Here is a 27793-nt window from a genome sequence, read left to right as displayed (position 1 = left end):
TACAGGGTTCAGTGTCGTAATTGGAACTACTACATAAGAACATGTCTTGTGGGATACAATAATAAATATAAAATCTGTTTGGGTTATTTATATATATTGTCAAAAATAATATCACAATTTATACAACAGGTATATATCGAGAAAATGGTAACAACTTTATATTAAATACTGTGGCCTAGTTTGATCACCTACTATTGTAGAACTAGTGTAGTAAGAAACAGAAAGTGAGTCTGCACAGCCCCATCAATATTTCTTAACCCTTACCCTGCTAAATTTCTATAATGGACTTGTCCATCTTTGAATTTGGACAGCACCATTAACTGTTAAAAGGGGTGCCTACCAAAAAGATACTGACTGAATAGCAAACAGTGCTGATCATGAAGGCAGAACCAATCGAGTCCAGCATGATAAGGGTAAACCTTTCTCGGCCATTTTGAAACTAGAGGAACAAAGCTTGCCTGCTTTTTTTAAAACTACAGATAAGAGAGTTACATGATATATCCTTTAACTAGAGGCAGTTCTATGGCACAATAGTTAAACTAGAGTTACAACAGTAAGTGATCGAAACTAGGCCAGTGATAACCATGATAACAGATTGATATTTCTCAACATCAAATAAAATGATACTAAAATTCCGACACATTCCTTCCACATTGTTCTAAGTTTTAACTGAGATATACAACATTTCATCAATACTTTCACACTTCTGGTAAAAATGTTTCTCCCAAAAACGAACATTTTTAATATTGTAAAAGAGGTCTTTGTTAAAAACATGGCATATTTTCCAAAACATCCTTATAAAAGACAAAATGTATGTTCAAAAGTAAATAGGAACACTTGTGATAGATAAAGAAAATCGTCCTACATTTTTTTTGCGGACACTAATATTTAAATTAAATACAAAGTTCAACTTCTTTTATGTTTCCCAGTATCTGATATAAATTTTATTTCAATTTATGGAAACCAAGAATTTTTTTTGAAAATCTCAAATGACAATAAATAGCTTTAAAGACCATGTAAACATGCTTTGCAACCTCAAAATTTAATACAAGTTCCTAATTGTCCGACCCTGTATCATCCCCCGAAGGGATGGTAACACTTGATACTCATAAAACTAAGTGGATTCTTCAAAAACATTTATATTTTACCACATTACATTTTATCATTAAATGTTCAAACTGGTATATTTTACCATAAAAATGTTAAAATCTGTATATTTTACCACAAAAATGGTCAAACCCCTAACCTGCAAAACTTAAACAGAGAGGAGATGGTATTTTTTCTGCAAGTCAGATATCACCGATACTGAAATGCATTAAATACTGAAAAGGATACAGGCCCGGAAATTTTCTCACTATTAGTTGCCAGTCTATAGTAAAACAACATTTTACCCTGTGTATAGAAGGTGTAATTGGGTACCAGCAAATTGCTGGGGGTAAGGTATAATTGGCTTTAATTGTTCTTAAATAGGGTCACTCGAAAGCTCTACAGAGCTTAATAATAATTGTTTCACAAAGTAACAGTAAATAAAATTAACCTTAAAGGTACTTATTAGGTAATCAAGCAGCACTTCTGTGCTAGTTAGATCATGGCGGGAAGAAACTAGAACTATCACTAAATGTGATTAATACCTCCTCTAAAAGTCTTTTTAGACAAGATTATATTGGTAAAAAGTAAAACTCACTACCACTCACTACACCATTTATATTCAATCTGGGGGAAATAATTTTATCTCTATTCAAGGAAGAGTTAGTTGTTTACTGCTTTAAAATTGCTGAAAAGCACTGTAAAAGGGCAGATAACTTTATCATTATTCAGGGCAGATTTTTGGATATTGAAGAACAATCATCTAAAAATCAAAGATATGCAATAAAAGTGAAGAGGTCACCAGTATTGAAAGAGTTATCTGCCCTTGAAAACGGCATTTCCTTCAGTACATTAATTTTGTAGTCAAACTTATTCACTTAATTCTGAAAAAAGGTGCAGAAATGGAGAAGGCTTTATGAGTGTTCAGGGCAGAGTTATGGTTAGTCTGTCTTTCATGTTACAATACCCTTCAGTAGATTTAATGGCATTCTCTTATATATCAAAACTGTGAAAAACTTGATACAATTACAAAGGCAGACACGTTCATATAAAACACTTTAAGAGCTATGGGACTTGTTTTTCCAACTTCCTCATGAGTCAATAGGTTTATGTAAAATTCCAACGAAATACCTAAACTTCTTTCAGAGATATTTCAGGAAAACAATTATTTTGCAAAAGTCGCCTTGAAAGTCTCAAATTTTAAAAAATAAAACGTAAGGTGTGTATTATTGCATTATAAAAGATGCATAAGTTTTACTAAAGCAAAATTCACTTGAAGGACATTTTTTAATTCAGAGCTATATAAGGAAAACAGTGATTTTGCCAATACCCGCCTTGAAAGTTCAAAAGGGGTAGTCATTTTGTCAAGTAAAAAAAACAGTGTTCATATGGAACTTGAAATGTGTATTATTGCATTATGACTCCACATTAAGTGAAGATGCATAGGTTTTATTAAATGAAATTGCCCTTTAAAGACATTTTCAAAGTGCATAAATGGAACTAATTTCGTCAAAATTATGGGACTTTGGACATGAACTTGCCTTATGATTCTTTCTACCTATTTTGCAGTTCAGGCCATTATCTTAAATAGTTCCAGAGAATGTTTTAAGAAATCAACATTTTTGCTGTATTTTCTAGGCAAAAAGTGGAATAATTTTGATAAAATATTTTAGCTGTCTGTTTGGAAGATATTCTATAGTGCTGACATGTCAAACAAAATCTCTCTTAAAATACATATGACCCCTACTTTTCTTGGTGTTTTTTTTTTTTTTTTTTTTGGTTTAAAAGTCATTTATGAACATAAGGTTAGTAACTTTCATCTTCCAGAAGACTGTTTACTTTATAAATAAGATCCAAGATAGTCATTTACAACTGTTGTTCCTATAAAGGCCACACTTCTAAATTTTAGTTCCCAGAAAACAAACAAAACTTCTACAGGCACTGTTCAGTTCTACTGAAACTTAAAAATCATTTAACAGTAGATACAAAATAATTGTTGAAGAAATATGTAACAAAATGTTATCAAAACAAACTAAAATTCAATCAAGAGTAGTTTGTAAAATACATATGCTACCAATGACAGCCTTTCGAAGGAAGAATCATTAAAAATGTGTAAAATAATATTAATGGTAGGCAAGAAAAATGATCTTACATGACTGCTTCAGTAAGGCATATGTGTTTTTCAACCCAGGGACAGAGTGGCTGACACACAGTTTTCAATTCCACACTCTCCCTCGAGTAAGAGAAAGCCTAGCATTCTGCATTTATTGATTGGCAATACATGTAGTTTCATGTTCAAGGTTCTTCACCTGGATTGTGGACATACTAACCCCCCTAAAGGTAAAGGGGTCATCTGCTGACCTGCAGAAATAAATCATACTACATAGGCCAGAGTGTTTGCCATTTATCCAAAACTAAATGATCTAGCAAAGAACTGACCGACAGACAAAACAAGTCTAGCAACGGACTGACCGACCAAGTGTTCTAGCAACGGACTGACTGAACGACGAAATGGTCTAGCAACAAACTGACCAACCAACCAAATGATTTATGAACTGACTGACCAACATCAGCAAAACAATATACCTACTCTTCCTGTAAGAGAGATATAAAAGGTTTAAGCTCCTTAAAATCATGATAGTCATAATGCATATATAAAACAGTTTATCAGTTAAGACAAACAATAAAATGGAAACAAAAAATATCTACACAAACTGTTAAAGTTACACTGAAAAATAAAACTTATATTTAAACAAACAGTCAAATCTAAGACACAAAACTATCCTCAACAACCATAAATGAAGCAATAGAAAGAGAAAACTATGCAAAAAAAGTATACAAAACAGTATATATTAACAATTAAATCTTGGTTTTCATCCCCTTCAAAAACACAAAATGCAACAAGTGTGGAGATTTTCCAATAAAATTTGCTCTCTGATTCAGGAAGTAATATGTTCATTCCTTTTCTAAATCTGGCCAGGTTACTCTAACCCTTAAGTAAAATTCTAACTCATCATGTGCCAAGTATTATCCCAACCAATCACTGGCCAGGAAAATTCCAAACCAATCACGGGCCAGGAAAATTCCAAACCAATCCCTGGTCAGGAAAATTCCAAAGCAATCACTAGTCAGGAAAATTCCAAACCAATCATGGGCCAGGAAAATTCCAAACCAATCACTGGTCAAGAAAATTCCAAAGCAATCACGGGCCAGGAAAATTCCAAACCAATCACTGGTCAGGAAAATTCCAAAGCAATCACCCTTACCCATCACAGGCCAGGTAAAATCCTAACCAGTCACTGGTGAGATAAATCCTTACAAATAAACCAGGTAAAATCCTAGTAGATATCAATATAATTTAAAGTACAATTTCTGCCTAAATGAGGATTCTGTCATATATTTATTATATTAGCAAAACCATGAGAGAAATTGTATCTTACCTAATAAAGGTAACAAAAATATCTTCATGATTTTATGAATGCTCATCAGATTTCATAAATGCCCATGATTTCATGAATGCCCAAATGAAAGAGGACAACATCTAAGACACAAATAGCTGTTCCTTGTATCAGCAAAATTAATGTGGTCTGTCACTTTTCAATACTATACACATTTACACAATAACAAGAGCACTGATTTTTCATAGAGAAAAAATCTAAAAAAAGTTTTAAAGCTATAAGCTCTTTTGAGGAAAAGTGGACTTAACCGAAAACCTTTACCAGTACCAAAGCCAACAAGAGTATATACATAATATATCAAAATCAGATGAGCAAAGAAAGGTAAATTCATTTTGACAATAAGAAGTTTTTTCTCTCAATATTGCAATGTAATATGATTTCTATAAAATGAAATAAAAAAACAATCTCTACATGGATGTACACTTTCATAAAATATTCAGAAAAAATATGAAATGACATAATCATCCCAGTACTTCAAAGAACAAAATTACGTCAGTTTTTTGCTTGAAAACTTTTATTTCCGCATTCAACTGTATAATCTTTTTTAATTGTCTATATATTATAGCGGATAACCAATAGGAAACTAGCTGAATAATCAAGAGGAAATATCTTGAACCTTCTATTTTCTGTTGTTGTTTTTTTCTGCTTTAAAAGCCATGGAAAATGGAAAACATTTTTTCTGCAAGTATCCAGAAGCTACCAAAACTGTCTTCAGAGACTTTTAAAGAAAGGAAGTACATTCATTTCATATCACCATCTGTATAAATACCAAGCAAACTGATCATGTGAAAATATTTGAATTTTTTTTTTTTTCCCCTCTTTTTTTCTGATAATAAAAAAAAATATTTCAGGTTTTTGCATCTTCTGAAAAGTGACCAAAACTGATACAGGAGATTTTCAATGAAACAATATGAACTTGCATTTAAATTTTATTGTCCACATGAAAAAAGTAGAGTTTTGATATCTTTACATAAAACTGTCTTTAGAAGCGTCAACATGCAATAATCCTTGCATTAAAATTGGTTTCAAACTGAAATGGAACTTACAGGAAGGTGTCCATAACAATCATTGTGTGCCAAAACAGCTAGATTTTCCAGGCATATAGTTTTAACACAAGTTCTCACTTACAATGAAAATCATTGTTGCTGGGTTAAAAGCAACTGGCCTCTAGATCGTTCGACAACAAAAAAAAAGTTTTGTTTTTTTCAATATCTTGAAATAAATGATATATTTCTTAAGAAGGCTTTAAAACTTAATTACTGACAAACTATGTTACGGAAACTCATGAAAATTTGCTGTTTTTACTACTTTTTACGACGATAATCGAAAAGCGTTTGTCACGCTTTTACTCCAGGTAAACTGTCTCGAATATAAACATCTATATTTTGAAGTACTACTTGTACTTCAGCTATAGCGCTACTGGTTATGACGACGGGAAAATGTCTTTATTGCCGTGGCGCTCCGGGGTTCGATTCCCGACGCGGTCATCTTTTTTTCTTGATTTTGAATTTTTAAAATATTTTAGAAACAAAAATTCATATTCTAATGTTCATAATATAATATGACCAAACTTCAATTTGAAAGAAAGATTATTTTTTAGCCAAATCTGGAGGTCAGTGCCTTTAACGTTGCACCAACAAAATTCAGGTCATATGGCGACTTTCCAGCTTTGATGGTGAAGGGAAACTGATGGCCTATCTGGTAAAAAATTTTTGTTTATTACATGTGTGAAATATCAAAATATTAGTGTGAAATATATCTGGAACTTCCACAGTGGAAAATATCAAATATACTTTTAAAAAGTTTTTTACAGGTAAGAAACTAGAAAACTCGTAAATTTTGTCAAAACATGAAATAAGAAGAACACTTGTTTGTTTTACATGTAAGATAAAAATATTCATTCTTACATTTTCACTCGTGGATAAACCACTCCTGAAAATATTGCATCTGGTGTTCACTCCTGTAAGATATTTCAATATTACACTGAAACAAACAAATATCCTCTATATATATTGACATTCAGAAGGAATTTAATATTGCATATAACTGGACAAGCTTTATATTCCTGAGCTAGGCACAACTTTGTAGGTATTGAGCGAGCAAAACTGAGTGAAAAATGTTACTATGGGAATGACCAACACATGTGATAATGATAATTAATTTCAACATTTTGGAGAAGGAAAATGAAGGCTGGCTTATGTTTCCGAATGAAGTGAAGGTTATGTTAATGTCAGATACCAGATTCAGGACCTCAAAAAGTGACCAGCCTGCTTCAAATTTGGCAGACATGTCTAAACAGTCTGGCAACTTTGCAAAACCTAACAACATTTGTATGATAATCCATCTTCATGTTAATTCTTCAAAAACTTTGTCCACTATCAAATGTCACAAATGTGTACTATCAAAAGTAACAAAGGTCTACTATCAAACATCATAATTGTGTACTATCACATGTCACAAATGTCCGCTATCAAATGTCTTCTATCAAGTTACAAATGTCTATCAAATGTCTGCTATCAAATGTCATAAATGTCTTCTATCAAGTGAGAAATGTCTGCTATTAGACACCTACTTGAGATGGCAGTGATTGTAGCATACAGGGAGCACTTGCTTATTATAGTATCAAACTTGTCTAGGAGCAGCAGTCTCATCTAAGAAATAAAACATTTGATATATATGGCATGAGATCCTTCTGGTGCACTGTTTTGTTCATTCAGGCAACTTCTTGTGTTATTTCTCCATTTTTAGTATCGACAGCTTTCAGTGGTATAGTTTCATGACTGTTTCCATTTAACGTGTTATCCTCTATACCTGCTTGACTGGGTCGTCGTACATTTATTACGAGTTCATCTGGTAAAGGTACACCTGAAATAAATGAAAGGATATGTACAAATGAGTCATTCATTTGTGACCTTCAGCGCAAACTTTGAAAAGAAGGTTGCATTTAGCAGTTCTTTAATACAGTCTCAAAGTGTAAATATCTTCACATTTACAGGAAGTATACCGGTGTGTTTTACATCAAGAAAGGAGTAAATACTACTGCAATGTGATGAATATTCTACCATTTATGCAATATCTGCACAAAAATCTAGCTTATCACATTTAAATGTAAGAATAAAAGCCAGTGAACCTCTTGTTTCTGGTAGCAACCAAACCAATCCACCACATATCAATGCTACAGTTCCAAATACTGTAAATGGTAGGGGAGCTGCATCATTCTTAGCACCCTGTAAATACATATACCATACTCCATAGTTATAAAATATACCTTACTGCTGTTTGATGAATACATATACCATACTGCTGTTTGATGAATACATATACCATACTGCTGTTTGATGAATACATATACCATACTGTTTGATGAATACATATAAAATACTGCAGTTTGAATATACCATACTGCTGTGAATACATATACCATACTGTTTGATGAATACATATACCATACTGCTGTTTGATGAATACATATACCATACTACTATTTGATAATAAAATACCTACTGTTTGATGAATAACACATATTACCAAAATTCTGTGTGACAATACCATAATTTTGGATAACAATAACGTACGTAATTTAGCAGTTTTGATCCTAAAATTTCAGTGTATAGGAGCACTAGGACATTTACCGGAAGCAAAATGATTTTCGCATCAAACAACAACCATCCAAATAATGCTCTAAATTATAAACGTTAATACTATCATGAATCATTTTTGTTCTAAAATAGTAGATTTATTTGCAGATTACGCAAAAATTTTACTAGAAGCTAAACTTCCCAATATGATTTATAGTTAGGTGATGAACTTTATTATTTCATGATATTAATAAGCCTTTAAATGTTTGTCGTTCAACAGTTAATCATTCCGTATACCTGTATTTCTCTTGATTTAAGTATGAAATATGCTTTTGATATATTTGTTAGTTATAATTGTAGAAAAACGGTCATACATTAATACTTGGAATTGTTTGTTTATGCTTTGTCTTAATACACAATTCTATTTCTGTAAACATACTCATGGACAGCCAGGTGATCAAATTTAACGAACTGTCAAGAAAACAACACGCTCAACTATAAGTTAAATAACATGATCATAGATTTAAATATTATACATAATCAGGCAAACTGACTAAAATATTACAATATTACTAATTGAAATTAGTTTTATTTAAAACGAAGAAACTATCTAGTAAAAGTTACATAAAATTTACAAAGTTAAAGAAAGGCACTGAATTGATAAACCATGGTATATATCAGTGCTACAAGAGACAGCTTACAGTTAACTAATGTCAAAACTTAACCAATTTTTATAAACTAATTTCCTACCGCCTGTTTGAAAACTAACCCTCCATAATAATAATACCTGAATGCTTTTGATGAATACATTCCATACTTTGATTCAATAACGCCCTACATGTTTACATACATGCATCCATATCTCTGATTCTAGATAGCATGGAATAATTTGATATATTCAAGGGACCATAATTCAAAAGGATTTAAGAGATTTGCTATGTAACAACTTGGCGCAGGCTTATATGGTCAAACACATTTTTAAGTTTGTCAAGACTCAATGAGAAGTCGCACTACCAATCGATCAAACTGAACAGTGCTAATGAAATATATATTTCTCGTGGCAGGCTAGACGAACTATACAATTATAATTGCAATTCCTTTATCAAAAGTGTCACTGTTTGGTAAGTTATCGAACTAATTTCCAAAGGGTCAAGGGAAAGCCACTTTTTTAATTGATTTCAACCATGTGAAAATGTAGTTGACAGAGAGAAAGCTTGTACAGAATGAAAAACTACACCACATTTTATGGAGTAAGTCCATACCTTCCCCAAATCCACTATATGTGCCATAACTTACAATTATGAGATGTCCAAGTTGTTTATACCAGTAGAAAATGATGACAGGGAAATCAAGTATGAAGTTTCAGTCCAATACAAGCAATGGTTTCTGAGATAAAGCCTTTCACTAAAAAACTTAAATCATAGTATGACAGCAATGCCTGGGTGAGTACAGAAGCTCTCATTATTCTTCAAATAGTTGAGCTAATAAATACCTTTGGTCAAGTTTCATAATAAGCTTTCTGGGTCAAAAATTGGGAGACCAGTCTAAAATCTCAAGCACCTGATTGGCTCATTTTTAGCTCAATTTAGAAATTGATCAATGGCAAGGCTCTATTGTAAGACTGGTCTACAGACTCTAACCTTTCTAACCTTCATGACATGGAGTTAAAGTTATGAAATGAAACACAGAATTCAAGGATTTAATTTATTATTAAAACTTTTTAATAACTTTTATATCTCTGTGAAAAACCTTTACTTACCAAGTAAACAATCTGTGGAGCAACAATGGCACCTATTCTGGCACTGAAAGAACATGCGCCTACACCTATATTCCTGAAAATAAAGAAATGGAATTAAGAATTCTCCAGTCTATAACATATAAGTAACCATTACAGCTTCTCTCTCGTAAATCACGACCATTTTAATCTTCAGATATTTTGCTTTCAGGTGTACTGGTCTGTAAGTTTCAGCTTTCCACTGACTCTCAGACGAGTTTAAGAAATGCAGTTCTCAGTAATAATCTAGTAATTCAGCTTCCCTTCTAAAAGGAATGTTGTCATGACATCTACTAAATATCATGCTACCCCCATAAAAACTCAACTAATTTAGATCAATCTCAAACTGTACCTGGGGGCCTACAAATCAGGATTTTTTTTATTAATCCAGACATTTATTGCCTCTGGACATAAAACAACATCCTACCTGACTACAGTGGGGAATATTTCCGCTGAGAAGACTTGAAGAGCTGCCCAGCCGCCAGATATCCCTGCTTTACCAATCATTGCAAACACAACTGTTAATGTTGATAACTCCTCTAATTTACCTGTACAAAAATAGACAAAAGTGAGGCTGAGATATGTACAGGTATATGATCATTACATTTTTCATTAACATTCTAAATTCACAACATCAGATTTTAATTTAATTTTATTGGGTTCAACGTTGCACCGACACAATTATAGATCATATGGTGACTTTCCAGCTTTCATGGTGAAGGAAGACCCCAGGTGCCCCTCCTTGCATTATTTCATCACGAGCAGGCACCTGGGTAGAACCACCGACCTTCTGTAAGCCAGCTGGATGGCTTGCTCACATGAAGAATTCAATGCCCCGAGTGGGGCTCGAACCAACATTAGTGAGGGGCAAGTGTCACAACAGAAGAATTTTAACTGAAATAATACCTAAACACGTACAAAGTACAGTTCAAGATTGTGTTCATTTCTGCAGTATACCATTAAATTATCATTAGTTGGAAAACTTTACAGGATAAGCTTATGTCCTCTTGATTGAGCAGGACCCATCAAGTCCTGAAAATACAGCTTTCAAACTGCACTGTAAATGCAGCCAGGCCTACTATCATGTTCCCCAATTGTTCAATGGGTGAGTATGCCAAATCTTTAGCCTTTATCCTGCTGGCGGCAAGTGATTCTGCCTTTGCGACCAGTGCAGACCAAGATCAGCCTGCACATCCGTGCAGGCTGATCATGGGCTGCACTGTTCGCTATTCAGTCAGTACATTTTCAGTGAACATCCCTCTGAGTAGTTAGTGGTACTGCCCAAACTGAATGATGGACCAGTCCATTATAGAAATTCAGCAGGGTAAAGGTTAGAGTTCATGTACATGCATACTCTTATTTAAAAAGTTCAGTATCAGCAAAAGCCTGAAGCTAAGGTCTGTCTCAAGAGTTATTTGATATATTATTTTAATTTTTTTATCTCAATGAAAATATCAACAGTACATTCAGATCTGCAAAACAGAATTGTTCTATATAAAACAAAGCTACAATATTATTTTCAGATATTATCTTGCAAGATATTTGCATTAAAATCAGTCGGTTCAACTCTAACTGAAGCAAAAGCCCAAGTTTTACCTAATAAAAACTTACAGCAACATAAAAAGCCTAACCAATTAACTCACAACTGAGTGTCTTAAAAAAAGCATCCCAAATATTGTACAAACCTGCAAGATGTAAAATGAGAATTGCAAATGAGAACACGCCCGCTGAAGTCATCAGAATAGACACAGTGAGGCGGCGACCCAATTTGTTATGGACTAGAACAACAAACACTAGTGCTGGTATCTCTACCAGCCCAGAAAAAAATATATTCAAATACAGGTCCCCTGTGAGGTTCTTCGTGTTGAAATTCATACCATAATAAACAGCACTGGATACAAACCTGGGAAGAAAAAAATATACATGTTATTACATAAAAAATAATCTGAGCAGGGCAGCCACAGGTGAAAATATGAAATTTGCTACTAGTTCACAAATGAAAGATATTTTTATTATTTTAATATCTCGATAAAACTGTCTTTATTTTATTGTAATCCTTTAAATGAACTAATTTTTCAGACCAAGTTTAATGAAAATGTATTGAGGTCACTTTTTTTAGTATAAACAAACATACCATCCTGCAGACCAAGTTTATCAAGAACATAGTTACCATGTCTTTAACTATAAAATGTACTTACCATCCATACATAAGAATAAGAGAGTTTTTGGTAAGTTTCCAGGAGCTACAAAGATGCCAGTAACTGTACTTCACCTGTTGCTGTTTGGCCTGCATTTCACTCTAAAAGACATAAAACACACTCAATTATTTGAAAAGTTACTTAAGGGATATTAACTTAAACCTTTTATTACCACTTTCTTTTTTTATAGTTTTCTAAGATATTTGTAGTTTGTTAATAGCTGTATTTGAACTACACAGAAGAAAATATTACTGAATCTACAGTTCCTGATTACCTCCATTTATGGTCGTTTATTTATTATTTTGTTGGGTTTAACGTCGCATCGACACAACTTTAGGTCATATGGTGACTTTCCAGCTTTCATGGTGGAGGACGACCTCAGATACCCCTACGTGCATTATTTCATCACTAGCGGGCACCTGAGTAGAACCACCGACCTTCCGTAGGCCAGCTGGATGGCTTCCTTCCATTTATGGTTGTGACTGTACTGTCAGTTTATGTACATGTAAAATTAATGATTTTCTTACTATAAAATGGTATATATTCCCTATGATGACAACTACTTTAACCATTTTTTCACAGAACATTTAAAGAATACTGTCATAGTATACTGAAATATGATACTGGTTTATTGACATACATGTCTCGGAATACCTGTCTTCATTTATTGCAATATGACACCTCGGAATATGTTGATTTGTTAATGTATATACCTTGGAATACAGTTATAAGTTATTGAAATCTGGCACTGGTTTATTAATGTACACTCCTCAGAAATCTGTCATAATTTACTGAAATCAGGCACCAGTCTATTTATAACAGTGATTGGTTGTTAAATAAAATCGTTGTTTGGAGTTCAGATGCGAAGATATTATATCATGCAAGCACATTGCAAATGATAAACTAGAAAATGCTTTTGTAAAAAAGCACATGTCTCCCCCAATGCAAAGTCCTATAGGCAAGAAGTCAACAGGGGTCAGGAGCGAAAGTCAAAGAGACACTGATGGTTGGCTGCAATAGGGATCATCTACTTGGCATGTCCAGTTATCCCGCTAAATTTCAACACTCTTGGCCTAGTGGTTCTCAAGTCACTGTTCAGGCTCCTGTGACCTTGACCTTTGATCAAGTGACCTCAAAATAAATAGGGGTCATCTACTCTGCATGTCCAATCATCCTATTAAGTTTCAACATTGTAGGTCAAGTGGTTCTCAAGTTATTGCCAATGATCTTACATGAACAGGCCACTGTGACCTTGACCTTTAATAGACTGACCCCAAAATCATTAGGGGTCATCTACTCTGCATGTTCAATCATCCTTTGAAGTTTCAACATTCTGGGTCAAGTGGTTCTCAAGTTATTGATCGGAACTGGTTATCAATGTTCAGGCCCCTGTGACCTTGACCTTTAACGGAGTGACCCCAAAAACAACAGGGGTCATTTACTCTGCATGAACAATCATCCTATGAAGTTTCAACATTCTGGGTCGAGAGGTTCTCAAGTTATTGACTGGAAATGGTTTTCCATGTTCAGGCCCCTGTGGCCTTGACCTTTAACAGAGTGACCCTGAAATCGTTAGGGGTCATCTACTCTGCATTACCAATCATCCTATGAAGTTTCAACATTCTGGGTCAAGTGGTTCTCAAGTTACTGACCGGAAATGGTTTTCAATGTTCAGGCCCCTGTGACCTTGGCCTTTAATGGAGTGACCCCAAAATCGATAGGGGTCATCTACTTTGCATGTACAATCATCCTATGAAGTTTCAACATTCTGGGTCAAGTGGTTCTCTAGTTATTGATCGGAAATGGTTTTCCATGTTCAGGCTCCTGTGACCTTGACCTTTGATGGAGTGACCCCAAAATCAAAAGGGGTCATCTACTCTTTATGATCAATCATCCTATGAAGTTTCAACATTCTGGGTCAAGTGGTTCTCTAGTTATTGATCGGAAATGGTTTTCAATGTTCAGGCCCCTGTGACCTTGACCTTTGACGGAGTGACCCCAAAATCAATAGGAGTCATCTACTCTTCATGACCAATCATCCTTTGAAGTTTCAACATTTTATGTCAAGTGGTTCTCTAGTTATTGATCGGAAATGTTTTTCAATGTTGAGGCCCCTGTGACCTTGACCTTTGACGGAGTGACCCCAAAATCGATAGGGGTCATCTAATCTTTATGACCAATCATCCTATGAAGTTTCAACATTCTGGGTCAAGTGGTTCTCTAGTTATTGATCGGAAATGGTTTTCAATGTTCAGGCCCCTGTGACCTTGACCTTTGATGGAGTGACCCCAAAATCAATAGGGGTCATCTACTCTTCATGATCAATCATCCTATGAAGTTTCAACATTCTGGGTCAAGTGGTTCTCTAGTTATTGATCGGAAATGGTTTTCAATGTTCAGGCCCCTGTGACCTTGACCTTTGACAGAGTGACCCCAAAATCAATAGGGGTCGTCTACTCCAGCAGCCCTACAACCCTATGAAGTTTGAAGGTTCTAGGTCAAATGGTTCTCCAGTTATTGCTCGGAAATGAAGTGTGACGTACGGACGGACGGACGGACGGACAGGGCAAAAACAATATGTCTCCTGGGGGAGACACAATAATACGCATCTGAACAACAAACAATGATTTCATTTAAGTGCAAATCACTTTCTGAGATATATCATTTCAATTCTAATACGTTATCAAGGATTATTATGTACATCCTTGATGACATCCACTAAATATTTACATATTTTGTGTTGGTTTCTATTCCAGAGTACCACTGTGATGTTTGGTGCTATGTCATTTGATGCTAAGACATACTGTGAAATCATTAATATTCGTGGGGGACTAATTTTTGTGGATTTCGTGGTTGAGTCAATCCATGAAATTTAATCCCAATGAACAAGTAAAATTTCCATTCATTTTATGTTCAAAGGTTGAAATCCACGAATTCATATCCCCACAAAATTGCCATTTTGACGAAAACCACGAAATTTCATGCCCACGAAATTAAATGATTTTACAGTAATAATAGTGATGTACAGGAAGTGAATTGTTGCATAATAACACAAAAGTTTTTGTTTAATAGGAAAACAAATCAGGTCATGTTAGAATAATGAATATATCTTAGAATACTATTGTACTTTATTGAAATCTGGATCTTATTTACTAAATGTATACAAGTCGAAATACTGTCCAAGTTTATTGAAATCTGGCATTTGTTTTTTCTTGTAAATACAGCTTTGATTACTGTCAAATTAAATATGGCATGGGTTTGTTACATACATACCTCAGAATACTGTCGTAGTTTACTAAAATCTGGCACTGGTTTATTGTTATAAATTGCCATATCTGTCAATATTCTCTCTGCTTTTTTCACACGCCCTCTACTGAGCAGCCACCTTGGACTCTCTGGTACAAACCTTGAATGCAAACAAGTCAGTGGATTAAAGTAAATTAACTTTTAGTCTGCTAAATTTCTAAAATGGACTGGGCAGTACCATTTATTATTCAAAGGCGGGTTCACTGAAAATCTACTAACTGAACAGCGAACAGAGCAAATGAAGATGAGCATGCACAGATTTGCAGGCTGATCTTGGCCTGCACTAGTCGCAAAGGCTAAATCACTTGCTGCCAGCAGGCTAAAGGTTAACAAGTTAACATAAGAAAATATGATTCATACTTAATCCTACTTTTAGCCGATTCAGTTAATATTTTACAGATGGAGATGCAATCTATAGGAAACAAACAAACGCACTGCCTGGAATTTGTTAATTAATGCTAATTCAGCTTTGAAACATTGATCAGCTACACATTATAAAGTTTTTAACAATGTTGTTTTTTAAATTTTGTCTGCAAGTTAACAAAGTGACCTAAAAGATTTTTACAAGAACTGACTTGTTTTCTGTAAAAGAGCTCCTGCATGTAAGTGCTGATAAAGAAGAGATATCTAACAAAAAGTTTTCTAAAAGGCTTATGACAAAATGAAAGGGGCATGAATGTATATTGTTACAACATATTTTGATCGCTTTATGATTTCCCTTCCATTTAAAACAAATGATTTTTCCATTGTACCAATGCATGAGACACTACCTTCAATTCCAAATGCACCGTTACTTCAAATTTTAAATATAACTAGATATTTTCTCCAAGACTTCAGGTAGTTCAGTTTATACCAAAATGGAAGTAATAAGAAGATAACATACCACCATGAGAGAAGGATAAACATGCTAGCTGATGATGTGCAAATAACAAGATACTGCCAGTCACGTATATAGTACCCCCATCCTGCTAACGCCATCAGCCCCACTGCCCACAGGCCTATACAACCACAAAATGTCCTCCATTCTGGCGTGACAAGTTCAAGTGGTAACACAAAATTAACAACCAGTACACCTGTAAGACAACAACAACTGAACATGAAATCTTACACTACAGTTTCATATAAATAGGAAACAACTGGCTATACAGCTGCATTGTTAGACATGATTGGACACTTGTTCACTCTTTCGTTTAATGCATTTTAAAATCTACAATTTTTCTTACAAGAGATTAACTTGACCAAACATATTAGTGCCTTACACATTAATTTACTCTAGAGAAATCACCTTGAATAAACGTTGTTCCTTGTACATTACTCTAGAGAAATCAGTCACCGAGGACAGATCATTCGCTAGTGGGTTTATCATGTCTTCACTACCTAGGGGAGTCGTTGGTATGTTCAGCGTTATTATTAGACATTTCTCAAATAAAGACTGGTGCCAGAATAACTCACCTCCAATTAAAGCACCAATTATAAACCTGAGTCCAGCATACACCATCCAACTTGAAGCAAATGCACTACAGAACCACATAATGACTAGAATAGCATGTTCTATAAATAGAATATGACGTCGTCCAAAGAGATCCGCTAACTGCCCAGTCAGTACGGCACCTATGAGAACACCAGCCATCTGTATGGATGTGATTATATCTCCAACTATCTCCTGGTCACATACCAGCTTCCACTGTAATAGAGAGGTTTACTGTTATTTATTCAGTGTGTTTAATACCTTGTAGAGCATGTGCTTTAATCATTCTTCTTTAAAATGCCTCCCATATTACAAACTTTGTTTTAAAGTTGCAGCGAACATTAAAACATCAATATTTATCCACACTGAGCGTAAATTTCTCTTTTTAAGTCATTTTTTGTGCGTTAAAAAGTTCATTAACCTTGGTATTTTCATAAATGAATATAATGAGCATGTAATAAAATTATAAGCTTGGTATTGAGAAATATGCACTCCTTTGGTGTGGATAACATAGTGCTCCTCAAGTCGCGCAGTATCTCTGCTGTGAAACTCATGCATATTTCTTGATACATAAATTACTGTATTAATATTAACTGATTTTCCTAAGGTGTAGATCAAACTTATGTTTTCACATGCTGGTGTATACCACGAAAAGGCAAAATTAATGATTTAACAAGAGCTGTCTGTAAGACAGCATACTCCACTATTCGGCTATTTGACAGTAAAAGGAATATATGTCTCAATAAGAGACCTCTACTTTTAAAAGGAAGATACACCAAGGGGCATAATTCTGTCAAGAATACAATTCAGAGTTATTGGGATTGTTACCACACATGCAGATGATGATGACAAAGATACATTTTAAGTTTCAAGTCTTATCTTATATTGTACTAAAATTATATCCAGAAAGCGAAGATTGCCAAAAAACATTAAGTATGAAAGGGGCATAATTCTGTCAAAAATACAATAAGAGTTATGTGGATTGTAACCACACATGCAGATGATGATTATAAAGAAACACTTTTAATTTCATGTCATTATCTTTTAAAGTACCAAAGATATGTCTATAAACAAAGCTTTCAAAGATATTTAACATGTTTGTTTGTTTGTTTTGGGTTTAACGCCGTTTTTTCAACAGTATTTCAGTCATGTAACGGCGGGCAGTTAACCTAACCAGTGTTCCTGGATTCTGTACCAGTACAAACCTGTTCTCCGCAAGTAACTGCCAACTTCCCCACATGAATCAGAGGTGGAGGACTAATGATTTCAGACACAATGTCGTTTATCAAATAGTCACGAAGAACATACGCCCCGCCCGAGGATCGAACTCACGACCCGTGATCCGTGGACCAACGCTCTTACCTACTGAGCTAAGCGGGCGGGCTTATACCAAGTATAACAACTTTGTGACCTTGACCTTGGGTATAATGGGCCCAGCCCTTGCACATACTTTGTTTGTATGATGGACAATGTTTACGTGAACTTACAGTAAGATAAAAGCAATAGTAACAAAGATATGACAGAAAAGCAAAGGTTGCTGAAAAACTTTAACCTTAAAAATAACCAAAGTATAACACCTTGGTGACTCTGACATTGGGTAAAATGGGCCCAGCCCCTGCATATACTTTGTTTGTATGCTGGACAATGTTTATGTGAAGTTACAGTAAGATATAAGCAATAGTCACAAAGATATGACAGAACAAGCTGTCTCCATAGGATGACACATGCCCCCGATGGCACTTTGAATGAATAGTTATGGCCGATGTTAGAGTTTAGGACCTTTGACCTACGGACCTGGGTCTTGCGCGTGACACCCCGTCTTACTGTGCCACACATTCATGCGTAGTTATTTTAAAATCCATGCATGAATGAAAAAGTTATGGACCGGACACCCCCATCAACGCACTATCATGAAATATGACCTTTAACGTCTAAGTGTGACCTTGACCTTTGTCTTGCGCCCGACACGTCGTCTTACTGTGGTACACATTCATGCCCAATAATTTTAAAATCCATGTATGAATGGCAAAGACATGGACCAGACATGCCCATCAATGCACTATCATAAAAAATGACCTTTAACGTCTAAGTGTGACCTTCACCTTTGAGCTACGGACCTGGGTCTTGCGTGCGACACGTCATCTTACCGTGGTACACATTCATGCCAAGTTATTTGAAAATCCATCCATGGATGACAAAGACATGGACCGGACACGAAAATTGCGGACAGACTGACAGATGGTTCAAAAACTATATGCCTCCCTTCGGGGGCATAAAAACGAAGGTTGCCGAAAAACTTTAACCTTAAAAACAAGAGCTGTCTGATGACAGCGCGCTGGACTATTCGAAGAATTGATTGAAGAATGGGGTCAAAATATTTCCACAGATATTCAGACAAAAGAAATAAATAGATTAGACAAACAATGTTCCTGTATTTCTTTGATTGCGATAAGTCTTGCACTAAATGGCAATGTATGAACCAATTTTAAAGTCCAAAAAGGGCCATAATTCAGTCAAAATAGTTATGTACTCTTGCCTACAGATGGAAATCATATAAATGATAAACAAGTGTTCAAAGTTTAAAAGCCATATGTCAAATAATTTTGACAAAACATGGACTTGTATGAAAACAGAACCAATTTCAAAGTCCAAAAAGGGCCATAATTCAGCCAAAATAGATGACAGAGTTATGTACTCTCTCCTACAGATAGAGACTATTATACTGAACAAGTGATAAAAGTTTCAAAGCCATATGTCAAAACACTTTACAAAAAATATGAACTGGTACGGAAAACTTAACCAAGATTTATAAGTCAAAAAGGGCCATAATTCAGCCAAAATCCTTGATGGAGTTATGTACTCTTGCCTATAACTGGCCATGGTGATGGTAAACAGGTGTTGAAAGTTTCAAAGCTTTATCTCAAAAGACTTTGTCAAAATATGAACTGGTACGAAATATTAACCCAGATTTCTAAGTCAAAAAGGGTCATAATTCAGCCAAAATCATTGATGGAGTTATGTGCTCTTGCCTATAACTGGACATGGTGATGATAAACAAGTGTTGAAAGTTTCAAAGCTTTATCTCAAAAGACTGTCAAAATACAAACTGGTACGAAAAACTTAACCAAGATTTCTAAGTCGAAAGGGGCCATAATTCCAGCCAAAATCCTTGACGGAGTTATGTGCTATTGCCTATAACTGGCCATGGTGATGGTAAACAAGTGTTGAAAGTTTCAAAGCTTTATCTTAGAAGACTTTGTCAAAATATGAACTGGTACGAAAAACTTAACCATGATTTCTAAGTCAAAAGGGGCCATAATTCAGCCAAAATCCTTGATGGAGTTATGTGCTCTTGCCTATAACTGGCCATGGTGTTGATAAACAAGTGTTGAAAGTTTCAAGGCTTTATCTCAAAAGACTTTGTCAAAATGTGGACTGGTACGAAAAACTTAACCAAGGTGTGACTCCGCCACCATGGTGAGTAGGATAGCTCTACTTATTCTTCGAATAGTCGAGCTAATAACCTAAGTATAACATCTTGGTGACCTTGACCTTATGTATAATGCGCCCAGCCCCTGCAAATACTTTGTATACTGGACAATGTTTATGTGAAGTTACAGTAAGATATATGCAATAGTAACAAAGATATGACAGAAAAACGAAGGTTGCTGAAAAACTTTAAACCAAGGAAGGTCACGCCGACGCCGGGCGAGTAGAATAGCCCCAATATTCTCCGAATAGTGGAGCTAAATAACAACACATTTGTTTACCAAACTGTTAAACGCAGTTGGAATATGATTTATATCTCACTCCACACATTGTTAGATGAGAAACTATCAGTACCCCAGCAGGCAATTTCACTTTATGCCAGCTTTCAAAAGCTTGTGGCCACCCTCCAACAGATGGAAAGAACTAATAGGAAACTAGAAGATGCTTGGAAACAGTTTTCTATGTTTAGCTCTCTGTTGCCTTGACCTTCGATGGAGTGACCCCAAAGACATGAAGGGTCATCTACTCTGTAAGTCCTATCACCCTGTGAAGTTTAAAGGTTCTATGTCAAACAATTCTCAAGCTATTGACCGGAAATGGATTTCCATGTTCTGTCTGCTGTAACCTTGACCCTTAAAAAAGTGAACCCAAAATCGATAGGGGTCATCTACTCTGCATGTCCAATCATCCTATGAAGTTTCAACATTCTGGGTAAAGTGGTTCTCAAGTTATTGATCCGATATGGTATTGCATGTTCAAGCCCCTGTGACCTTGACCTTTAACAGAGAGACCCCAAAAACAATAGGGGTCATCTACTCTGCATGTCCAATCACCTTATAAAGTTTCAACAATCTGGGTCAAGTTGTTCTCAAGTTATTGATCAGAAATGACTTTCCATGTTCAAGTCCCTGTGACCTTAACCTTTAACAGAGTGACCCAAAAATCAATAGGGGTCATCTACTCAGCATGTCATTATCCTATGAAGTTTCAACATTCTGGGTCAATTGGTTCTCATCTTATTGATTGGAAAGAGTTTTCTATGTTCAGCCCCCTGTGATCTTGACCTTTGATGGAGTGACCCCAAAAACATTTGGAGTCATCTAATCTGTAAGTCCTATCACCCTATGAAGTTTGAAGGTTCTAGGTCAAATAGTTCTCAAATCATTGACCGAAAATGGTTTTCCATGTTCTGTCTGCTGTGACCTTGACCTTTAATAGAGTGACCATAAAATCAATAAGGTTCATCTACTCTGCATGTCCAATCATCCTATGAAGTTTTAACATTCTGGGTCAAGTGGTTATGTTATTGATCGGAAATGGTTTTCCATGTTCAGGCCCCTCTGACCTTGAACTTTAACAAAGTGACCCCAAACACAATAGGAGTCATCTACACTGCATGACCAATCATCCTATGAAGTTTCAACATTCTAGGTCAAGTGGTTCTCAAGTTATTGATCGGAAATGTTTTTCCATGTTCAGGCCACTGTGACCTTGACCTTTGATGGAGTGTCCCCAAAAACAATAGCAGCCGTCTACTCCATAAGCCCTACCATCCTATGAAGTTTAAAGGTTCTAGGTCAAATGGTTATCCAGTTATTGACCGGAAATGAAGTGTGACGTACAGACGGACGGACAGTGATCACAGAACTAAAAACTACAACAGTTACTGGTAAGTGGCTTTACCCTAAGAAACTTAAAACCATAGTTAGATAAATATTATATAATTACCGTGGAAACTATAGACTTTACTCCATCAAATTCAATGCCTGGACATATTTTACCATTTGGACACGTGTTTGTGGTCTGGTTAATCGTCAAATTTCCCTTGAAATCTATTAAATGTAGGAATGTCTGCAGTTCATCTTTGCTATCTATTTGCCGTATATAAGAAGCATCAATATCTGTGTAGTTATCAGCTATCAACCTGAAAGAAATTGTTATCAACATGAACTAAATGACCTTTTTTATTTCATTAATACTGGACTTCAAGAGCATTTTACATGAGCTACCCAGCAGGGTTTCACCATTCATACCAGTGCAATACTGTTCTCACTGACACAAATATAGGTCATATGGCGACTCTCCAGCTTTGATGGTGGAGGAAGACCCCAGGTGCCCCTCTGTGCATTATTTCATCATGAGCAGGCACGTGGGTAGAACCACTGGCCTTCCCTAAGCCTGCTGGATGGCTTCCTCACATGAAGAATTCCATGCCCCATGTCAAGAGTGAGACTCGAACCCATATCGATGAGGGGCAAGTGATTTAAAGTCAGTAACCTTAACCACTCGACCGCTGTAAAATCTAAATTGATAGTTACAGAATATTATAAACATAAAATAATATCAAACGAACTGTGAACAATATCTCGGCACAATATTTACCCGTTCTGTAATGATGTCCAGTCAGTGCAGTGCCAGTCTGGTCTGTAGTTAAGTAGTATTGGAGTCAACATTGCCCATGCCAGCGGTGTTTCAAACATGCTCACCAGGATAAATGCTCGGCGCTGGTAAGGACCGAAGGATCCCAACTGCCGCAGAATTTGCTCGTATTCAGACATCCTAATTGGCTGGTTAATTCAACTTTTTGTTACTGATAAGTCATCTTCCAGCTAAATGTGTAACTTGTATTGCTGTTGTTAACACCATCTAAACTGCCATCATATCTATATGCCATGTAACTGTAATCCTGAAATTTGAAAAAAGATGAGTAAGAAGCTAAAATAGTGCAAACAATAGCTGTCACTACTGGTGACAAATGCCCCCCCAAGCGTGCCCAAGAATTCTACAGTTGTATGCGCTAAAAAAAAATAACACATCATTTCGTGACCTTGACCCAAGAGACCCGGGTCATAAGCGTGACACACCTCACTATGGTTAACATTTGTGTCAAATTATTTTCAAATCTCTTGAAAAATGGCACAGTTATGGGCCGGACAATAACTTTGACTTCTAAGTGTGACCTTGACCATGGAGCTAGGGGTTTGGGTCTTGTGCATGACAGGTCATCTCATTATAGGGAACATTTATGCCAAGTAATTTCAAAATCCCTTGATGAATTGCAGAGTTATGGACCGGACACGAATCAGACCCTGTTAACCTTTGAATTCTAAGTGTGACCTTGGCCTTGGAGCTAAGGGTCTGGGTCTTGTGCAGGACACATCATCTCTTTATGGTAAACATTTTTGCCAAGTTATTTCAAAATCCCTTCATGGATGGAAGAGTTATAGACAGGACACGAAACAGACCAAGTTAACCTTTGACCTCTAAGTGTGACCTTGACCCTGGAGCTACGGGTCTTGGTCTTGCGCATGACACGTCATCTCATTATGGTGAACATTTATGCTAAGTTAATTCAAAATCCCTTTATGGATGGAAGAGTTACAGCCCAGACAAGAATTTCCTGGATGCAGTGCGATTTTAATATGCCCGCCTTCGGGCACTATATTTTTTTTAAACCTTAAGCCTGCTGGCGGCAAGTGATTTTGCCTTTGCTACCAGTGCAGACCAAGATCAGCAAGGTAAAGGTTAAAAACTTCTTCAGGTAGATCTGATATTTCACTTTACCTGACTAAACTAATTAGCATTACTAGTGATTTACTAAGTGCATTACTACTGCTATAGGTATAGGAAATCAAATATTTACACCAATACATTCACCTGTTCAGAAGTGTTTAAAGAACCCTTCTACACTTGTTGGTTTTATTTCTATTTATTATGATGGGTTTAACATCACACCAACACAATTATAGGTCATACTGCAACTTTCTAGCTTCGATGGTGGAGGAAGACTGCAGGTTCACCCCCCACCCCAAACCCTGGTGCATTATTTCTGCATGGGTGGGCACCTGAGTAGAACCACTGGCCTTCAATAAGCCAGCTAGATTGCTTCCTCACATGAAGAATTCAACAACCTGAGTCGAGCACAAACCCACATTGATGAGGGGCAAGTAGTTTGAAGTCAGTGACCTTAACCACTCGGCCACAAAGGCTCCCACTTGTTTGTTTAAGTGTTCAAAGTGAATTTTATAGGTAAATACATTTTATGTGTTTTATATACAATGTGAGCTGCAAATTTCATCTATTTGTCAGCTTCTGATTTTATTTGTTTTACTTAAAGCCCTGCTCCACGGCTATTCAAATTCTATTGTGTGCACGCAAAACCACAGGTATTTTATATAGAATTTTAGTATAAAATAGACTCTATTTTGACAGGCGTCACTGTTCATAGTCAGGACTTTCATGCTTTATCAGTGACAATTTAAGGTTAAAAGGTAGGACTGGAGCAGATCTTTACAACAATTCCTCAGTTATACAGTATGCATGTATAGTAGTCGCAACTTGACCGCGATGGTTGACCTTAGGCTGATTATTCATATCAATTATTTCATTATAGTAATCAAGGGTGCTTAGGGTAGCAGTGTATATTTATATTGAATTAGTTTGTATACATTGCAGTATCAAAGTATATATACTTACATTTGATCAGTTAAAACTTTCCAATACACTAATTTATATTTACATAAATTTATATTTCCTTTTTCTCGCGCAGCTCGTGTTTTACGTACGCTCCTTTTCAATAATAGGTTTTGCCTCATTATGTATTATAATGCAAAGGTCAACCATCGGGGTCAAGTTGCGTCCACTATAGGTAGGAAACACTTCACACTTGGTTAGATTCTTCTAGCAATAATCCAATCATTACTGTGCATAACAAGTGAATGAAGTAAAGTATACCTAATTTTCTCTACTGCAGTAATAACATAATGAACTGATATCTAGCTGTAAACGATGTATAAACAATATTGTACTATATAAACAATCACTTGGATTAAAATTTGCATATCGGCTAAAACAAGATCAGATAGGGAATTTATGTTGCAATTTTGTCAAAAAAATAAAGTTTTTCAAATCCTCATTTTTTCAGCCCATGTCATGGTCTAATATACCAGGGACCAAACACCAAAACCTTTTTGACTAGGGCTGTCTGCTATAAAATTTACAAGGCAGCAATTATATGAGGGTAGCAGAGTCACGGACACTACAAACACAAGGCATAACAATGTGTAATTTATGGAAAACACTGAAGTAAAGATTCATTTTGACTGTAACTTGCTTAAACAAGTACAATTTAGCAAGTTTCACTCGAAAACCACTCGATAGAAGACATCATTGTGTTAATATTTGCATAAGAAGTATGATTATAATAACACAAATTGTTTATTAAACTTTTCAAATTCTTTTATTTTAACAGAACAGCTGACAATGATAGGAAAACTACTTCAGTTTACTAACAAGACATTGTGCTTTTATGCAAAACAGATGCTCAGGACTAAAAGTTTATGAGTTTTGAAAATAAATTGGTTCATTAAGACGTTTTAAAATGTCTACGGACACTACAAAACATGTTACATGATTTGATAATGATTCCAACAATGCTGTTGCAATATGCAGAGAAAGTTATGTAATGACTAACTAAAGTAAGGTTTACACAATCATAAAAAAAACAACTGATGTGAATGTTTCTTTTTTTATGGTTACATATTTCCAAAACCTGAGTCAAAATTTTTTTCTCATGGTGTTTCTTAAGTAGAAAATGTATATCTAACCTCTATCCTGGCATAAAATGTATAAAGATTTTGCATAAAAAGCACAATCTTGTAGCCACAAACAAATGCTTAACATTTTAAACATTTTAAATATCATTAACTTGTCTTAAAGAATCACTGTTATAACATCTACGGACACTACAGAAATTCATACTGTGTCTAAACCTTAGTTTCACCGTCATTTTAACCTTTTTGTTACAATTTAGTTTAGAAAATTGACTTTCAAACAGCCATACTTCGAAAATAACAGTAGAAAACTATTGAATTATTCACAGCTATGAAATCTTTTGTTGAAAATGTCCATTAAGAATAAAAATATTAACTATTTGAGACAAAAACTTGTATTCCAAACAGTTTGTACTAACAAATTAACTCATCAACACAACAAAAAACCTACCTCAATCAACCTTGAACAAACAGCAAACAATTTGAAGAAGAATAACACATGTGACAGTTCGATGAACCAATACAGTGGTGCATTCAACGGACACTACATACTAGTGCATGAGTATTTACCAGACTGTAATAACAGTAACACAAGTTTAAGCTTCCAGTGAACTATGATATGTTTTGAATACACTTAGAAACAAAATCTTTTAATAGGAAAAAAAATACACAAAATTTGATACAAAATTGTATTCCGATGTAGTTTTGCTGGTTACCTTCAAACACACACAATATCACACAGTCACACACGTAGACAGGCAGACAGAAAGACAGACAGAGAGAAAGAAACACAGGTACATACAACGCTAAAATAAGTCTTAACAGTTTTTGTCCCGAATTCGTCACTTTTTAGGCATAGCAGTTTACTCAGAATTGATAGCTTACGAGATATTTAAGAAAGGTAATAATCATATCTAACCAATAAAATATAAATGCCTTAAAACACATCAATCAATTTTATTCAGAAAATCGTCCGGTAGTATTTCCTGGTCAATTTTTGTTAGGGTCAGATACCGCCAAAATAGAGCATAAACCAGTGGGTGTTTACCCTCTTTAACCACTGATGTAAGCTGGTATCTCAGTAACCACTTGTGGGAATGGATTGAAACTTCACACACTTATTTACTGTGATAAACTGACTTACACTGCACAAGTTCCATAACTCTATTTTGCTTTTTTACAAAATTATGCCCCTTTTTCGACTTAGAATTTTTTTGGTTAAGGTTTTGTATGTAAGCTGGTATCTCAGTACTCACTAATGGGAATGGATTGAAACTTCACACACTTGTTCACTGTCATGATCTGACATGCCACAAAGCAGGTCCCATAACTTTATTTTGCTTTTTCACAAAATTATGCCCCTTTTTCAACATAGAAATTTTTGGTTAAGTTTTTGTATGTAAGCTGGTATCTCAGTATCCACTAATAGGAAAGGATTGAAACTTCACACACTGGTTCACTGTCATGATATGACATGCAGTGCAAAGGGTCAATAACTCAACTTCGCATTTTACAAAAATATGCCCCTTTTTCTACATAGGAGTTTTTGGTTAAATTCTTATATGTAAGCTGGTATGTCAGTACCCACTAATGGGAATGGATTGAAACTTCATACACTTGTCCACTGTCATGAGCTGATAAGCACTATGCAGGTTCCATAATCCTATTTTACTTTTTTACTAAATTATGCCCCTTTTTCGACTCGTATTCATTCAAGTGACAAGGCTGTTGAATAGTCGAGCGTTGCTGTCCTCCGACAGCTCTTGTTTAAGAAATAATTTATAGTAAAAGAGTTTTTTAACACTATGCACGATGGGCGGTTATACGTCGGGCGTAATAATTTAATGAGGGCGCAGTCCAAGTGCAATTATTTGTACGACATAT

The 27793-nt window shown here is 35.4% G+C and overlaps 1 protein-coding gene across 4 annotated transcripts in view; it reads right to left on the bottom strand.

Annotated features, from left to right (window-relative positions):
* Positions 1-73: 73 nt before the first annotated feature.
* LOC123523206 (organic cation transporter protein-like) overlaps positions 74-27793 on the bottom strand; it is a 44594-nt gene continuing 16874 nt past the window's right edge. For all 4 annotated transcript variants that reach the window (XM_045300907.2, XM_045300906.2, XM_045300905.2 and 1 more), the window contains exons 2-12: positions 22740-23043; positions 22086-22281; positions 16853-17084; positions 16284-16473; positions 15368-15500; positions 12095-12195; positions 11582-11799; positions 10324-10444; positions 9882-9954; positions 7675-7771; positions 74-7409 (exon numbers count right to left, since the gene is read on the bottom strand). In XM_045300907.2, the coding sequence (XP_045156842.2) occupies positions 7258-7409; positions 7675-7771; positions 9882-9954; positions 10324-10444; positions 11582-11799; positions 12095-12195; positions 15368-15500; positions 16284-16473; positions 16853-17084; positions 22086-22281; positions 22740-22915 (1689 nt within the window). In that variant the 5' untranslated portion in view covers positions 22916-23043 and the 3' untranslated portion in view covers positions 74-7257. The remainder of the gene's footprint in view (positions 7410-7674; positions 7772-9881; positions 9955-10323; positions 10445-11581; positions 11800-12094; positions 12196-15367; positions 15501-16283; positions 16474-16852; positions 17085-22085; positions 22282-22739; positions 23044-27793) is intronic.

Source organism: Mercenaria mercenaria, chromosome 8, assembly GCF_021730395.1.
Source record: "Mercenaria mercenaria strain notata chromosome 8, MADL_Memer_1, whole genome shotgun sequence".
In the NCBI taxonomy this organism is placed as follows: Eukaryota; Metazoa; Mollusca; class Bivalvia; order Venerida; family Veneridae; genus Mercenaria; species Mercenaria mercenaria.
Note: the sequence above shows the minus strand (reverse complement) of the source record. Positions and strands in the feature narration are given on the sequence as shown.